The 18,374-nt window shown below is 37.7% G+C and overlaps 1 protein-coding gene across 12 annotated transcripts in view; it reads left to right on the forward strand.

The window, feature by feature from the left end:
- ST7L (suppression of tumorigenicity 7 like) overlaps positions 1-18,374 on the forward strand; it is a 147,163-nt gene that overhangs the window by 76,957 nt on the left and 51,832 nt on the right. For 8 of the 12 annotated variants that reach the window (XM_058303041.2, XM_058303033.1, XM_058303035.2 and 5 more), the window contains one exon: positions 2,281-2,420. In XM_058303041.2, coding sequence (XP_058159024.1) covers positions 2,281-2,420 — 140 coding nt within the window. Of the gene's footprint in view, positions 1-2,280; positions 2,595-8,842; positions 9,027-12,017; positions 14,211-18,374 lie in introns of those variants that run through there. The other 4 variants (XM_058303034.2, XM_071217199.1, XM_058303036.2 and 1 more) reach the window with 3 other exon arrangements.

Here is an 18,374-nt window from a genome sequence, read left to right on the forward strand (position 1 = left end):
ACTATATTATATCAGGCTAAAACATTTAGCCTAAAATAATGCCCCACAAATCACTACAAAGGTTGCCTAATAATAGAAGGCCAACTTTATATAGTAATATAGTATTATCAGGTATTGCCAGAGTTATAGGCCCCCGATCAGACATTTTTCTTTTTGACAAAACTTCATTAATTCTATTCGATATAGAGTCCTCCTCATTTGCAAATTCCAGGAGATAGGGGAGGAGGGATATGCTGGGGCTTTTATTTGATTATATTGTACATTCTTAGAGTATTTTTTCTGTCTCAGACTGTGGTAGAATGAACATATTTTTAATAACATGGAGTTTTAATACCCAAGGGAACTTAATGTTTTTTGTTTTTAATTCTCCTTCAACCTTGATATGACTTACAGCATTCTGGAATTTGCTTATGGACCTCATAAGTTCAGGCTTGAACTATTCCCCTAGTTCACATAGCGATTTAGTTGTCTTTTATGCCTCCTGATAAATTTTTCTCTGAAAGCCAGTGATGAAATTTGAACTTTAGTTCCAAGGGAGTGTTTCTGTACTAGTCATCCATTATCCTGATGTATTAGCCAAACATTGACTGACAAATGAATCTACAGAAAGCAATCCAAAAAGAAATAATTAGATCTCTCCCACAGTATAAAAAAATCTCGTGTTTAAGGACATTTTACCAAAGCTGAGAAATTTTCTACCTTATAGAATGAGAATAATACTCTTTCTTAAGGTTTTTGGAGAAAACTAAACTGGCTAATATAAATTAAAGCATTTTGGAAACTATAATATGCTATGTGATTTAATTAATATTAATTTTGCTGTCTTCTCACAGGATAGCAATTACAGTGACTACTGACATACGTAATAAGTATGTGTTCCCTGTTTTCTTAGAGACCAGGGTTTGTTCTCTTGGTTTGCCAGAGAAGTTGGCCTCTCATGGCTGAGGGGCAGAGCAGAGAGGCCTGCTAATTTTTTGGGTGTTAAAAAAGCGCAATGTTGTCTACAGCTTCTCATGTTCCTAACTTTAAAAAAAAATGAGTTCTGTTATTTTTTTTTTCTTTAAACATGGTTGAAAGCTCTGAGCATTTTTGGATTTTTAATGAGTTTGGTATTTGGTATATATTTTCTGAACATAGTATGACACATGAAAGTATCCTAACTACTGAAGGAAACTTAGGTGTAATCTTCTCTGTGAATCATGTTTTAAAAAGTAAAATTTATAGCTGACCTTGATTCAGCATTGAATTAGTCATCCCTTACTTATGCAGGATATTACATCAGGAATTCCTTGGGTTAGTGTCCAACCCTGAGTGGTCAACTTCCTGGAATAATGAAGTCCCAGAATAGCGCTCAGTTTAGCAGACATTTGCTGAGCACCTACTGTGTTGTAGGTGCATTGTAGATACTGTAATAGGCTCATCTCAGTATTGTTATTCAAATAAGACATAAATACTTGAATACTGTTGGTAATGGCATGTTCAAGCTCTAGAAAAATAACTGAGTAAATGTGTGAATGTGGTTAAAAAAAAAAAAAGACAAGAGACTTCATTTATGGCCACAATCCCAGGGCTTTGGTTTTCCAGTTTACTTTTTTATAGTGCTCAATGAAATGCACATGTAGAACTTATTAATAATGGGGTAGAATTATTAACCGATGGTTCTGGGAAATCGCCAATCCATGTCTTGATCTCCATACCAGACTCTGAAGTTCCCAAAGAGCAAGAATTATATCAACTCACACTTATTAAGCACTTACTGTGTTCATTATAACAACTCCATAGCAACTTCTTGACAGTTGGGTAGCGGCTTTCTCCAGATTACACAGCTAATAAGTGACGAAGCTCTTTTTGAAAGCCAACTCAGCATGAGTTTACAATCAGTGCTCTTTCCCACGATGCCAGTCCCCTGCACAAGTGGCCTGTGTAGATGTGCCGTCAATGTTGCAGTAAATAATGAATAATTTTATTTTACTTTGCTTGGTCAGAGACTTCTTGTTCTGTTTTAAAACACTTTGCTTTTTTAGATTTCATTTGAAAATATTAAGACTGGTTCAGGGAGCAGAGGTGACTCAAATGATTGGGCACCTCCTTCCTACATGGAAGGTCCTGGGTTTGGTTCCTGGTGCTTCCTAAAAAAATGAAGACAGGCAAATAGCTAGTGCCAAAACAATGAGATTAGCGGGGGAGAGGAATAAATAAAATAAATCTTTTGAAAAAAAAAAAGCTGGTTAACACTGTATTCTTGAAATAAAATCCATTTCTACCTTTTCTGCCTTGCAGCCTTTCATCATGTTTCTGTTTACCCAAAGAAGGAGCTACCTTTTTTCATCCATTTCACAGCAGGACTATGTTCTTCTACAGCAGTGATAGCCCTTCTCACCCACCAATTTCCTGAAATCATGGGTATTTTTGCTAAAGCTGTAAGTATGATCTCAAGGACTTGTGTAGAGTATCTGTAAAACATACAAGAAATCATCTCTGATCTGACTGTACTAAACCAGTTGAATGGTGGAAGATACTTGTTATGGTAAATTACAGGAATTATTTTGTAAAGTTACTGCTATAAATACATCATAAGTATTTGGTGATCTGAATTATACTTCTGTTATTTAAAAGTTTAAAGAATACAGTGCTATTACATTATAAAGTTGGTTTTGTAGATCACTTTCAGAGATAAACATAGCACTTGCTACTAACTAAAGAAAAATCCAACTCTTTTTACCATTAATGCTTCTTTGGTATCTTTTTTTTTTAATTTATTTATTTTTAAAGATTTATTTTTTATTTATTTCTCTCCCCTTCCCCGGCTCCCCCCCAGTTGTCTGCTCTCTATGTCCATTCGCTGTGTGTTCTTCTGTGACCGCTTCTATCCTTATCAGCAGCACCAGGAATCTGTTTCTTTTTGTTGCGTCATCTTGCTGGGTCAGCTGTCCGTGTGTGCGGCACCATTCCTGGACAGGCTGCACTTTCTTTCACGCTGGGCGGCTCTCCTTATGGGGTGCACTCCTTGCGCATGGGGCTCCCCTACGCAAGGGACCACACCTACATGGGCGACACCCCTGCATGACAGGGCACTCCCTGTGCGCATCAGCACTGCGCATGGGCCAGCTCCACACGGGTCAAGGAAGCCCAGGGTTTGAACCTTGGACCTCCCATGTGGTAGGTGGACGCCCTAACCACTGGGCCAAGTCCACTTCCCTCTTTGGTATCTTTTTAAAATCTCTTATTTTGTAAACAAGACTTTTGATTTTTTCCATTTAAACAAAATCTTTAGTTGTAAGAATTTTAAATTCAAAAGTGCAACTGGGCTGGTGAATAAGTAGGTAAGATGGAACATTTGCCCTACACACAGATTATTCCTCTTTATTTAAAGATCCTTTCTGTTATGTTCTTAATGACTTTCCCTACCTTGGGTGTAAAACCATGTATTGACCTTTACTTTCATTTTCACCCTTTGATTTTGAACTGCTTCCCTGTTTCCTGGCCCAGGAAGGACCTGAGGGACTGATATGAGAAAGGGTGTCCCATGATTATTTGCTCTTCTACATATATTTATTAATGTGCCCCAGCTCAAAGTAAAATTACCAAATATAATTCCCTTTACGTCTCCAAGCCTTTTTTTATATGCATCTTTCTTGTACATCATTCTGTTTTTATCAGGTACTAGGGTTAAAACCCACAAAGAAATGCTGATTCATTATGATCCCAAATATAAAAAGCACTGAGATCCATACACAGAAAAAAATACAGCTTTACTGTATTTTCTTCATTTTTCTCTATTCTCTTCCATACTAATTCCATTCTTCCTCATGATTTCTTTTCCTGCCTTCAGGCTCATTTCTAGAGTATTTTATTTCTTGCCTTAAAGAATAATTGGCTTTCTTTTGGCACAAGTGTTAAGAACATAGATTTCCCTTTTTTTTCCTGAAGATCAGCTGTGTAATGTGTTAAGTTGCCACTGGCTATAGGCCTAGTAGTCGGCCTGTGCACTTGCTTCTGGGTCAAGCTTCAAATAGAATGACTTTCCACTGTTTTACAGAACGTATAGATATTTGGGTTGGGAACTATATCCTTTTAGTGTAAAACAAAACAAAACAGAAAAACACTTAATGATCACACCAAAGCTCTTGTTTGCAATGGTGCTGATTGGGGAGTGAGTGCACCCCAAACTGAAATGACTTTATTGTATAATCTGGCATAGGAAAGACATGAACTAGTTAAGGGTATTTCATCCATTTAACAGCTTCAAAAAATGTACAACTGTGATTTGGGATCACAGACAAACAGTGGGAGAAATGGTTCTTGGGTTTCTTTCACAGCAGTGGGATAGGAAAGAGGGAAAATGAAGTAAGGAGGGGGATGTAGAAACTGGAAGTAGTGTGTGTTTTAGTGGATTTCCGTGAGATATGGGCCAAAATTATTGTGGAATATCCTCACTGTGTGCTCTATCCATCACTGTTGTTATATAGTCTCTGCCTTTACCTAAGATGTTACTAATGGCACCAGAAGCTCTTTAAAGATTACATAGCACAAGTTCCTTAGCACTCTTCTAGCAGGGTTTGAGAATGAGTAATAACATTTTAAAGTGGAAGCTTATTTTTAGGCCAAAAGCTATTAATTTACTGTGATTCTAGTTGAACAACAAACAGGCATTCACTATCTTTTGGTATTTATATAGTTGGCAGTATAGTGTTTAAAATGTGCCTGACTGCAAAACTTTTACAGCCACATTTTATCTCTGTGGCCTTCATGTGTATATTTCAAATTCCTAAAGGCTAAGTATTTACTGAAGGTACCTGAAGATCAATATTTGGTGTGCAGTAGTTGCAAGGGCAGATTCTATTTAAGAGTTAATGGAAAATGGTTATGGTGTGGGCAGTCTCCAGCTTATAAACATAATGTATAATTGCCTCTCTCTGTAGGCAGGCAGCCAGGGAGCTAGAGGCTCAAATTTTACTTCTTCACCACTTAAAGTGTGGTCTGTGGGCTAGGAGCATCACCTTCACCCAGGAGGCTGTTAGAAATGTAGAGCCTCAGGCAGCACTCCAGGCCTCTTGAATCAGAATCTACATTTTAACAAGATCTCCAGGTGATCCTACATGCACATTTAAAGCTTGACATGCTCTATTCTATCCCCAATGTGAGGGATTTGGAATACCTTGATAAGGTGGGATAGTGCCCACCTTAAGATGGAGAAAGGGCAGCATTGCAGAATAGTTATGAACATAGACTGTTTTGCTTTGAATTCCAGGCCTGACACTTGCTAGCTGTGCAACCTTAGGTAAATTACTTAACCTTTTCTACTTCACATTATAAAGTGAGAATAGTAGGTTTTGTGAGGGTCAAATGATTTTAAAATATGTCAAGCATTTAGACAAATCTTAGCTGTTGTAGATACAGTTGTAGCCATTAGCATCATCATCATCATCACCACCACCACCAAATGCAGCTATACTGAGAAATCCTAGCCTTCACATTTCTCCTAAGAGTTTTTCCCCCTAGAAACTAGAGTATAAATGATGGCTAGGCATCATTTAAACAAAACTAATAGTCTATACATCTGGTACATTATGTATTATGTGAACCAGAAAGTGGATAAATGTTTTACGTTCCAGGCACTGGTAAATTCCCTTATAAAACAGAACCTTTAGGTAAGTTGCAAACTGCCTATGCTAGGAGTTTCAATTAAATCAGATATTTGATGGCCAGCCAAGTAGAAATCAATGATTATTCTTTGAAACATACTTGTTTTTCTAATTTAGTGTGGGATAACAATTCAAGACAATTTTCTAAATTCCTTCCATTACTACCATTGTCTCCTTTTTTTACCTAATTTTATTTTATATTAGCTCACAGGCTAGAGCAAATTCAATTTGAATTTATTAAAATGCAAATTACTATTTTGTGAAGGAAGACACTGGGGAGTAATGATTTTTAACAATTCTCACTGTACATCAGATTTAAATAAATAGAAGGTAACAAACTAGGATGGTTAGTGGTTTTTGTGTCCCTTCCTCCCTTTGCTTGGTATAAAGCTTTGTGGGATAAGACTACATTTTCAGCAATTATGATTTTTTCCCCCCTGATTCTTCCCCTGGCTGAGATGAAAACCTAATCTGACTTTAGACATAGAGCAATGAAAAAAAATTACATAAATCCCTGGAGATGTGGAATGTGCTGATATCAGAGCTGATATTCTCCAAGGCCAGAATTCCTGAAAAAGGAAAAATTGCCTTTAAGTGGTAGGTCATTTTCTCACCTGCTTTGAAGCCTGCTGGGTTAAATATGAGAGTTCAAAGTAAGGGTAGCCAACAAACCAACTGAACTGGAATCTGATTCTGCTTATCTGAAAGGAGCTTCTTTATTTAAGAGCAGCACTGAGCTCTCATTAGAGAGCCAGTCTTCATCTCCTCCTGGCCCCTTTCATTTCTCTCCTGCAAGAAAAGTTTTCTTATTAATACGGCTTGGGAAGGCGTTATCACAACAGTGAACAGACTCAAGATGGTCTTTGGAGGACTGCACAGACTTACTGATGAATTCAGACTTGTTGCATGTGACCTTAATTATTTGAATTCGGAAGTGTGTTTGAATATAAAAATTCCCTAGTTGGGGTTTAACTAAATAGGGCGGCTTTTGCAGTGTTGGTAGGAAAAGTTCGTATGGGTAAAGTCAGGAATTAGTCTCAAATAAATTGTTTTATTAATACTAAGGCGAAACTTTGTTGAGATATGTTTCACTGAACACATACTATAGCTGTGCTGGGGTGGGAATGGGCCCTGTTTCCACATATTTCTGCTAATCTTTATATGGGGAAATGTGGTTGGACATGCCAGTGATGAATTTCTTTATTTTATTTTATTATTTTATTTTTAGGGTAGGCAAGTGAGTAGAGTTTATTGAGACAGTGATGAATTTCTGAGCAACTCATAATTGGTTGGCTTGACTATAACTAGGGCTTAACAATCTGCTTGATTAATTCTTTAAGGACTACATTAGCCAAGTTGCATTATTTCCAAAGATATAGGAGGTCAGATGTTACACTAACAAAAGAGTCTCTGCAGAGTGTCACTGGGGTTTCTTCAGCCCCTTCCCAAAAATAACTAAAAATTTTTCTCCCAAAACAATATATGTTAAAATAATCATTTAATTTTTAAGTGTCTTTTACTGAATAGTAATCAAAACTATTAAAACTATTTATTGATATATACTAGTAGAAAAGAAATAAATGAGTATTTTTAAATGTTCCTAATTTTCCATTGTCATAACCAGTGACATGAAATTTATTAATAGATGAAAGACCTTTTTTATATTCTCCATCTGACTTAATTAATGCTAAAAACCTGTTTTTATACCTCTTTATTAAATACATAAGGCCATATTGAGAAATTAAATTGACAATTAAAATAAGTTTATTTTGTTTGAAAACAGATTATATTTCAAATTTGTGAGACTTCTTTAATTCATAAGAACTAATGCAGTTTTTTAAAAACATTTTCAATTGTAACTCAGCATATATGCCTGCAAAATACTGTTCTCTAACCATGCTGTTTCCACATTACCGCATCTAAGGTGTTTCTCTGAGATTATCCAGAGAGTGAAGTAAGCCTATTGTGTGACAGGTCAGAGATTTTTTTAAGTGTTTACATTTTTGTTCTGTTGTTAGTGCCTCTAAAGTCTTTATTTGATCTGTCTGGCATTTTCTGATTCTGATTTTCTTTATTAACTGGGATATTTTTATCAGGGGAAGAAATATTCTCTGTTTCCTATAAGGGTATTTTTCATGCTTCATGTTCATTATTCTCCTTCAAAAAGAACTAGAAATTTGTGAAATTGCTAATGGTCTTCTTTATCCAAATTTCCATGCTCTGAATTCTTGGGGCGGGGGAGGCAGGGAGAATAAAAGTTAGGACAGTGTGCGCTTTTTTTTAAGATTTATTTTTATTTATTTATACTCCCCCCCCCCCCATTGTTTATGCTTGCTGTGTCTATTTGTTGTGTGCTTATCTCTTTTTTGGAGATACCAGACCCAAATCCGGGACCTCCTGTGTGGAAGGGAGGTACCTAACCATTTGAGCCACCTCTGCTCCCTGCTTTGTTGTGTCTCTCATTGTGATTTCCTCCTTGTGTCTCTTTGTTGCATCAGCTCACTGCACCAGCCAGTCACATCAGCTCGCTGTCTTGCTTGACTTCTTTAGGAAGCCTGGGAACTGAACCCAGGGCCTCCTGTGTGGTAGGCAGGAGCTCAATCGCTTGAGCCATATCCGTTTCCCAAGGACAGTGTACTTTTTTTTTTTTACGTAATTCATACATGAAGGACTGTACTTTTAATGCATGTCTTTATCCCTTCCCCAGGGTTTAATTCAGTTTTGAAGTTAGTGAAAAGCACCCTTTTTTCCTGTTAACATATGCCTGTAAATTATGAGTTCAAAAACTCTCTCTCTAAATTTAATTGGCAATATATTTAATAATTTTTTCCTCCTCAAAGTCAAAGTCTCAATGCCAAAGTTTAAGGCATCCTGTCACTAACAACTACTAATATATTTAATTTATTAATCATTAGCATTTGGGGCAGATGGACTGCATAGCAGTTTTAGAAGAGCCAAACTTAGATATTGTTGATATAAATTGCTCATTTTAAACCAATTACACTGGAGATATTAGAATTTCATGTTAAGAAACCTACTGTTTTTTCTTCTTTGATTTTTTAGAAAAGTTGTAGAATTTTTAGGATTTTTTGTAGGTTGACAGAAAAATCATGCAGAAAATACAGAGTCCCTTTATATACCACCTCCCCCTTCAAATCTAATGTTTTTTGTTTTTGGAAATATGTTTATTTTTGCAGATCCAGCATACTCCTCTAAATGGAAAGAAAAATGGGATACAGAAGAAGAGTATAATTTTGAAGAATAGTTTCTAGCTTTTTTTCTCGAGTGGAGTTTTGTTTTGCTCCCTTCCCCCACAATCAGATTTCTCATGTTCAGAGAAACTAAATTAGTAAGACTACTTAATACAATCTAAACCAATACTAGCTTGCACTTCAGTCTTTGTTTTTTTGCTGAGAAAGGCATTTTATTCATTGCAGGTAAGCTCATACAACCTTTAGGGAAGCAATTTATTAAAATGAATCAAGACTCTGGAAACAATTTCTTTTTTTTTTTTAAATACTTATTTTTATTTATTTCTCTCCCCTTCCCCACCCCCTCAGTTGTCTGCTCTCTGGGTCCATTTGCTGTGTGTTCTTCTGTGTCTGCTGGTATTCTTGTCAGCGGCACTGGGAATCTGTGTCTATTTTTGCATCATCTTGCTGCATCAGCTCTCCCTGTGTACGGCGCCACTCCCAGGCAGGCTGCACTTTTTTCACGCTGGGCGGCTCTCCTTACAGGGTGCACTCCTTGCACGTGGGGCCCCCCTACACGGGGACACCTCTGCGTGGCAGGGCACTCCTTGCGCACATCAGCACTGCGCATGGGCCAGCTCCACACAGGTCAGGAGTCCTGGGTTTGGACCTCCCATGTGGTAGGCGGACGCCCTATCTGTTGGGCCAAATTTGCTTCCCTGAAAACAATTTCTTAATCCAGTATTCGACTTGATAGGTGAAAACCTATCACTAAATAATCCTTAAAATAAGCTTCATATACCATTAAGTTTTTGCAAAATGTACATCAGATAAGATGGGGAACCACTATTAAATACAGAAAACCAATGTACCGAGTATTAATATTACCTGAGACAGTAGCATCAGGAGAGAGGGCTGTGGTAAGGCGGGGTAGAACCTTAAAGTTTTGCTGATAAACCTGACAGTGGCTTACTTAGAATCAAATTTGGTACATGCTAGAGGCAGGGAGATGGGTGAGGACACCATTCGACTGAATACTGGAGAGATGTCAAAGTTTCCATTTCAAGTAACCTGAATACTAATGGTAACCACCTGTTACTACTAAATAAATTTTTGCCCTGGTTTAAAAAAATTGGAACTATTCTACTTTTAAATTTCCACAAAACTTGTTTTCTAAGCCTTGCTCCATAAGATCAAAGCAAGCTGGAACTATTATGTATGTCATGAAGAACAAGCTGCTTTCAACAATCTGTTTTTAAGTAGTAGGCTTCAAAGGCAAATTCCCGATCTTTAAAATCTAACTATTTATGATGCAATTATAAATAATTAACTTTTCTTATACTGTTAACTGTCATGCAATAGCTTCCCATTTACTTTTGTTGTTTGTTTACCCATGTTATTTATGAAATATTTATACTGGTTTGTCAAACTTGTATAAATATTTCATAAATAACATCTGGCAATTTTTCAACCACCAAATGAGTATACTCTCTGTTAATACAGTAAGTCACCCCACATCTTTCAGTAAGAGAAACACTAAATTAAAAGTAAAGACATTTGCTACCCAATGAATTAGGACATAGTTTGCTTTATTTATTTATTTATTTTTAAAAGATTTTTTATTTCTATCTCCTTCCCCCGCCCCCCCCCCACCGTTGTCTGCTCTATGTGTCCATTCACTGTGTGTTCTTTTGTGTCCGCTTGTATTCTTGTCAGCGGCACTGGGAATCTGTGTCTCTTTTTGTTGTGTCATCTTACTACATCAGCGCTCCATGTGTATGTCGCCACTCCTGGGCAGTCTGCACTTTTTTCGCGCAGGGCAGCTCTCCTTGTGGGGCGCACTCCTTGTGCGTGGGGCTCCCCTATGTGGGGGACACCCCTGCGTGACTCCTTGCGCGCATCAGCACTGCGCATGGGCCAGCTCCACACGGGTTAGGAGGCCATGGGTTTGAACTTAATCCCGCTTCCCATGGTTTGCTTTAATTACTTTTTCTTCTGGAGAGGGGACACAAGACTTCTATTCAAGAGAATATCAGAGAAGTGGATGTAGCACAACTGATAGAGCGTCTGCCTACCATATGGAGGGTCCAGGGTTTGATACCCAGGGCCTCCTGACCTGTGTGGTAAGCTGGCCCACGCACAGTGCTGCCGTGCACAAGGAGTGCCATGCCATGCAGGGGCACCCCCACATAGGGGGTGCCCCACTGCAAGGAGTGCACCCCGCAGGGAGAGCTGCCTCGCATGAAATAAAACGCAGCCCACCCAGGAGTGGTGCTGCACACACGGAGAACTGACGCAGCAAGATGACGCAACAAAAAAGAGATACAGTTTCCTGGTGCTGCCTGACAATGCAAGTGGATGCATAAGAATATACAGTGAATGGACACAGAGAGTGGACAATGAGGAGGAAGGGGAGAGAAGTAAATAAAATAAATCTCAAATCTTAAAAATAAAAAAAGAGTATTTCAAAGATCTAACATTTTTACAATCCAGAAATTTTTTTTTTTTTTAAGAAGGTACTAGGGAATGAACCCAGGACCTCATGCATGGGAAGCAGGAGCTAGCCACTAAGCTACATCCATTCACCAAAGAGAGTTGGGTTTTTTTGTTTTGATTTCATTTTGATTTTTTAGGACATAACAGGGATCAAACCTGGACCTCATCCATGGGAAGCAGGCCCTCAACTACGTGAGCTACATCCACTCCCCTGGGGTATTCCCTTTTCAATACTGCCCATTCCCTTGATATCTATGATATCACCTTTCTTGTAGATTTGCATATATGTGGCCAAAGGAACAACTACATCTTTTCTAAAAGACCTAGAAAACATATAGCCAGTACCTCTCCTCTCTCCCTTTGTGTTCATTTTGGTGAATTACTGCAAGACGGTATGGTGGTTCTAGCTAAAAGGACTTAGTTTCTTATCTTTTTTTTTTTTTTAAGATTTATTTATTTATTTCTCCCCACCCCCCACCCCCATGTCTGCACTCTGTGTCCATTGCTGTATGTTCTTCTGTGTCTGCTTGTATTCTCATCAGGCGCCTCTGGGAACCAATCCTGGGACCTTCCAGTGTGGGAGAAAGGGGCTCATTTTCTTGCGCCACCTCAGCTCCCTGTTCTGCTATGTCTCTTACCATCTCTTCTCTGTATCTCTTTTTGTTGCATCATCTTGCTGCACCAGCTCTCCACATCTGCCGGCACTCCTGCATGAGGCAGCACTCTTGCGTGGGCCAGCACTTCCGCGTGGCCAGCTTGCTTTCACCAGGAGGCCCTGGGTACTGAACCCTGAACCTCCTATATGGTAGATGGGAGCCCAACTGCTTGAGCCACATCCATTTCCCAGTTTCTTATCTTTTTAAAGAGTTTATATTTATACTATCATTTATTCTTACCAAAGCCATTGGAGAACAGATTGTAATCTTCTTCCAGTGTTTATTGATGGAGAAGTTTGAATCAGCAAAGTTAAGTGATTTGCCTAAAATCATACAATAGTCTGTTACTTTTAGTAATGATGTATATGCTTGGTTTCAATAATATATAACTTCACAACTTCAGAACAAGTACAAAAGAATCAATTTCAAAACAAATGTAGTAATGCTGAGGGGTATATAGAATGACAGTAATTTTGTTAGAGAAGTCTTCATATAGGTGATGAATTTGGAGAAGAGTTTTAAATAAAGAGGCACATGCGGACTGTCAGAAAAATAGAAAGCGCAGTTAGGTTGGAGAAATGCTTTCTACAAAGTCAGAGACATGGATGAGTAGATAAATAAGCTGCCTTGGAACTCTTCACAGTATAAGCCTATTTAATAACCTCTGAAGCTTTAAAATAAAGGATGCACATTGACTTTTCTGTCTTTCAAACTAGTTTACTCCAATTTCATTCCTGTTCTTGCCAGTTAGCCACTAAAAAGAAAGAATGGTATTTGGTGATTTGCTTCATCTACTCACATAACTGTATAAAGAACTTCAGACTCTGTAACTGCCCGTTACATATAGAAACATGTAGGTAGTGGTTACGTATAAGTGAATATCTTATGTTTCAACATCAGTCTCTTTTCAAAATTTAAAGGGCAAACTTGTGAAGGATTATGGGGAAAGTTTAACTGAACAGAATGAACTTTTGGTCTAAAATATCATAACTTGTGGGATTTTTTCCCCTAAAGTAGGAATGTTAGGTAGCATATGTACTTAAGATAACATGTTGTACTGATAGTTAGGAAACTTGATTGTGTTCCTTAGCGCTGATGAGGCTTCAATAAAAGCTTGTGTTTTAATGGTATTCTCTGTGAATTTGAGGAAAATAAAATAATCTCTTTTAGTTCTGTAATAACATTAAGATTGCCTTAGATCCATTCTACAGCTCAGCCTCAAAAAATAATTTGTTGAGCTTTAGGTGATGCTCAATAAAATGAAGAGAACCGATATTCAGACAATTCAGACTACATAATCACCGTCTGAACTCATCCTGTAATTTAATGCATTCTGGAAATAAAACATATATGTACCATTCGAAGTCTAGTAAAGGACTATGTTCCCATTGAGTATCTTTGCATGTGGCATACAGAGAAAGAAGCAATTTGGGGAAGAATATAAATATTAAGAAGGGAGCATATTCTCACATACTTTGTTAGGAATATGTCCTCTTGTCCTCATCAGTTCAAAATATTGGAGTCCCAATTTCTTTCTCAAGCCAAGGTTCAAGCTTTTTCTCCCAGGTAGTAGCAGTTTTACAATTACATGTTAATCCTTTAGCGTTGTTAGACTACTAGCTAGAGTACAGCCACAACTGTTCTTGGCAAACAAATACATTGCTGTTTTTCCTTCAGTCACAGTAAGATAGAAGAATGTTCTCTGGCAGCGGTGTGGATGAAGGCACTTTACTAACCTTATACATAACTCAGCCTTGGTTGCTGGGGTATTCAAAGTAGAAACTTCACCTTCTGGAAAAATTCAGCCAGATTTTTTTATTTGCTTGATTCTGATCCCTTTAACCCTTATTGGAAACCCAGAGATTCTTATTCAGCTAAGCCCTGGCTGTGAAAACTTCTTATTAATTTGCTCTTGGTGTATTTTAACTATTGTAATGCCTCCTTGGGGGGAGGCCAGGAACTGCACTAGAACATGCAGTTCAGAGAGTCCTGGATACCCTGAAAAGATTCTTCTTTCATTGTTGGCTTACTGAATGGAAGCATTCCAGTAGGGATCCTTATCTTAATTCGTTTTCAAAGTTTAGATTTTTAAAGAGCCTCAGCATTTAAAAATATGGTGACTTTTATTCTATAATATGCTGTAATATGGTAATGATTGCTCTGTAACATACTGTAGTATGTCTTTGAGGTTTGAATTAATTGTATTAAGATGTTACTATTAATAGATGTGTTTTTTCTTTCATTCATTCAATCAACAAATATTTATTGGGCACCATTATGAAGTCTGAAATACAACCCCTGTCTTCACGAAGCTCATAGTTTAGGGGGGCTGGGGAAAGGCTGAGGCAGTCATGAAGATGTGTTTGTATAAGGTAGAGGCTAATGCCACAATAGATTAGTTCATCCTCCCACATTCATTAATTTGATTAGAAGTGGATGATGAGTTATTTTCAAGTGCCTCACGTAAGAATTAGTGAACCAAAAAGTTAATCAGACTTAGAGGACTTTTCCTTTCAGAAGAATTTCTTTGGTCAAGATTCTTTTCAATCAAACAAGACGTTATAAACAGGTCTCTTCATCTTATCCCTTTTCAAATATGCAGCATGGAGGACTTTCATCTTCAAACCAGCTGCTGAAGTTCATGTTTTTGTAAACAGTGGTATTCATTATAAATTTTTATCTGAATAACTTAGAATTATCAAAAAATGGAAAATTCAACAACTCAAAATTTAAATAATAAATATTTTGCCTCAGATTCACATAGTAACTGCCATAAGACAAAAGCCTCTCACACAATTTTCATCTGTCTATTCCATATCCTTTCATTCCTAATAACGGCAGATTAACAAGGATTAACGGCCATCCTGGGTTTGAAAATGAAATAGTGTGATATCATTTTGAAGCAAAATGGTATAGCAAGAGTTAGGACTAAAATTATTTGGCTCTGTGGACATGTGAGGGAGACTGGAAAAGAGCCACCCAGAATTTTCCAGAGTCCATTTATTAATGTCAAAGCTGAATCCTCTAGTCACTGATCTTGAAAATAGGCACATACCATGTTAATTACAAAAAAAAAGAAGAAGAAAAATAATTGGGATAAGGCACTAAAATAGGACTCCTTTGCCTTCGTCAGGCTGATTTTTGCTGATCAGTTCTACAGCCTTGACAATTCTACCATTTTACAGGGGGAACCACCAAGAATATTTTCTAAATAAAATATTAAAAACATTTTCTATCCTTATTAGGCTGTCTTAGTCAAATAATAAGTACTAATTAGATCATTGGAGAGCTGACCTTGAATACATATTTTAAAACAGGCACAGAACCTGTCCTTTGAGGAGTTTTTAATTGGGTGTATAGTCAGTAAATATGGTAAAATGATGAAAAGTATGTGGAGTAAAGGAGTAAGTGCAAGGTTGAAATAGAGGGTTAAAGGATATACTGATTTAACTCTGTGTGGCAGCAGAAGAAAGAAATAGTAAGATTTAAGCAGTGACTGTGAGGCAGAAGACTGAGGATCAGGCTTTGGAACTTACTGGTCTAGCAGTCTGAGTTTTCCACATCTACTAGAATAAGCAGAAATTATTCTCTAAGTAGGTTAATAGAATATACATCTCCACATAGTGAGTTAGATGCATGATGGTATTTTCCAATTCAGAAGTCTGATTTGTAACATGCTGGTAAGGAGGCACATTAATAATCCGAGTTTTAAGGACTCCACTGTCAACCAGTCACCTGTTTCCCCGTTTATAATAGTCTGCTAATATTAGCTCTCTAAAGAAAGATTTAAATAAATTCCAGCACCTCTGAGTTCCTACAAAGCTACCACCTACTACCATAGGACTAGGAAGCAGATGATGAACACTGTTACTTAATATTTTTCTCTCTGAACTTTTATCTTTTGGATAGCATTGAGAGTAACCATATCTCTTGTTTGGCCTCAAGCTCCATATTGAATTTTTTTTTTTTTTTTTTGAAAATTGCTTTTGAGCAATAACTCTTTTCCCTAGTTGCTTAACCAGTCATACAGGTTTAGACTTCTGTCTCTATGCCTATTTTATAATAGCTGCTCTGGGAGAACAGACGAAAAATAATAAGTCAGTTAGATATTTTATGAGTATTGAAATCCCTTCCATTCAGAAATGTAAATAAAATAACCAGCATGAGCAATCAGCTTATGTCAGATTCCATGGGTTTATGTTACATAGGAAATTATAGTGCAACCTGAAACATGCTTCTTAATGAATTCATAGTGGTGTCACAGTTGAATGTAAACCCTTAAGCTTTTCTTTTATGAAGAATTTCAGAAATCACCTTTTATAAACTGCTTGGGGGAAGGGTGAAAAAAACTAAGATGATACCAACAAATGCTATCGGTGTTAAGGGGCTGCCTCTTTTCCAGTACCAAATTGTGCCAGTTAAGTAAGTAAAATAGAAATCTAGGATACTTCTTGCCTTTTGGCTTATTCCGTATTAATAAAAATTGTGTACTCAGGGTCATACTGGATCAGACTTAAAATCCACTTATCTGTTTCTGTAAGTGGCACCAAGGAAGTTCCATGGAAACAGAATTGTCTCTGTAATTTTTGTCCTGAGAGGTTAGGGAAGTTCAGTTAAGAATGTGACAGAAGCCCAGTAAATAGCTGTTTTAACCTTCAGCAAATGCGAAAATTCAGAGACCTAACTGAAGGTAATGAAATCTGAATTTGTCTCCTGTCTTTGGTGACTGCGCCAACATCCTGTAGTATGTAAGAACTATCTCCTCATTTATTCGTGAACTGGTTTTACAATCCCTAAAGCTCTTTTGCAGCTCTCCTCCTCTTCACTGTGGTCTCAGATGTGAAGAATCTGCTAACCAAAAAAGTACAGTATTCCAAATGGAATATAAGGGACCAGACAGAGTTTAAGACTGGGGATAAGGGAAAGAAGCATGCACTTTCTATTTTAAATTATTCCTTTTTTACATTCTAATTTCTTAATGGTCTCGTTTGATTTATGCCAAGTTCTGGGCCTCTAGGCCTACATTAATGCCTCACATGTCTGGATAAGCATATTTTATATCCCTTACTTGGCCCAGAATCTCAAATGATAGGGAGGTGTAATTAATGATACTTAAACATTTTGTTGGACTTTACAGTATACAGGTCTCTTTTAGTCTCTGTATCTATAACAAATAGCCTCATCCTTGTGCTTTCCCATAGGTGCCTTGGTGCTTACTGGCATAGATCAAGATGTCGTATGGCTCTAAAGGGGACTGTGAACCATCTGGCAGTCTAGGTACAAATGGTTAAGCAGAATGGTATAGCAAGAGTTAGGACAATTACTTGGCTCTATGGATATGTCAGAGAGAATGGAAAAGAGCCACTCAGAATTTTCCAGAGCCCACTTGTTAATGTCAAAACTGAATTCTATGTTACCAATCTTGAAAATAGGCATATACCATGTTAATTACAAAAAACAAAAACAAAAACCAGCAAAACACTTGGCTAAGGCACTGAAATAAGATTCCTTTGCCCTCTCCTCCAAGCTGAAAAAGTCACCACCCTATAGAAAACCTTCTCCGGTTAGCCTCATTTACCTAATTTCTTTATTCTGTTACTTAAACTGTTTTATTTCTAATTGTTGCTTCTGTACATTATCACCCAGCAAGCATAATGAGTCTGGGAATGATAATCCTCCATTCCTTTGTCTTTTTTTTTTTTTTTTTTTTAATTATACATGAACATTTTAAAGGCCTACTGATGACCTTTTTCAATTTCCCCAGACATATATACTTTCTCTTTACTTCATAGTTACATTCCTGGAAAAACGGTCTATGTTCAGGGCTTGGCCTCCATTTCAGCATGTGTGTGGCAACCTGCTGAATGGGTCCCATAATTGGGGAGCATGTCGCCCTTTGGTTTGACTTAATCTTTTCATTCTACCCTGAGATCTTCAATAAGTAGACATGAGAAGAGGAGTAGGCATGGAGATGGGAGTAGGGAAATTTCCACTGAAAGCCAACTTCATTTTTTTTTCATCCCCTTTACACAAGACCTATGAAGCTGCTGCCGTCAGCAGCTCACCCGACACTCTCGTGCTCTGCCTCTTTTCCAGGAGTCAGGGTTAGTTTAAGAAAAAGCCTCTTGCTAGAAGCCATGACCTCGTACTTTTATCCCCTCCATCTGGTGTGCGGCCTCATGAGGCTGTGCTGCTATGCAGGAGGTGAGCAATGGAATTCTTTAGATGATGACTTCTGAGCCCACATGCAGAGGCAGTGGGGGTGGGAAGCAGGGAGAACAGTGAGAGCCAAGATCGATAGACTAAAAAGTACCATTTGCTCTGGGAGAAATCCTGACTATAGGTAGATGGTTTTCATGAGGTGTTCATTCTCTTGTTCAGGCAGG

Source organism: Dasypus novemcinctus, chromosome 9, assembly GCF_030445035.2.
Source record: "Dasypus novemcinctus isolate mDasNov1 chromosome 9, mDasNov1.1.hap2, whole genome shotgun sequence".
NCBI lineage: Eukaryota > Metazoa > Chordata > Mammalia > Cingulata > Dasypodidae > Dasypus > Dasypus novemcinctus.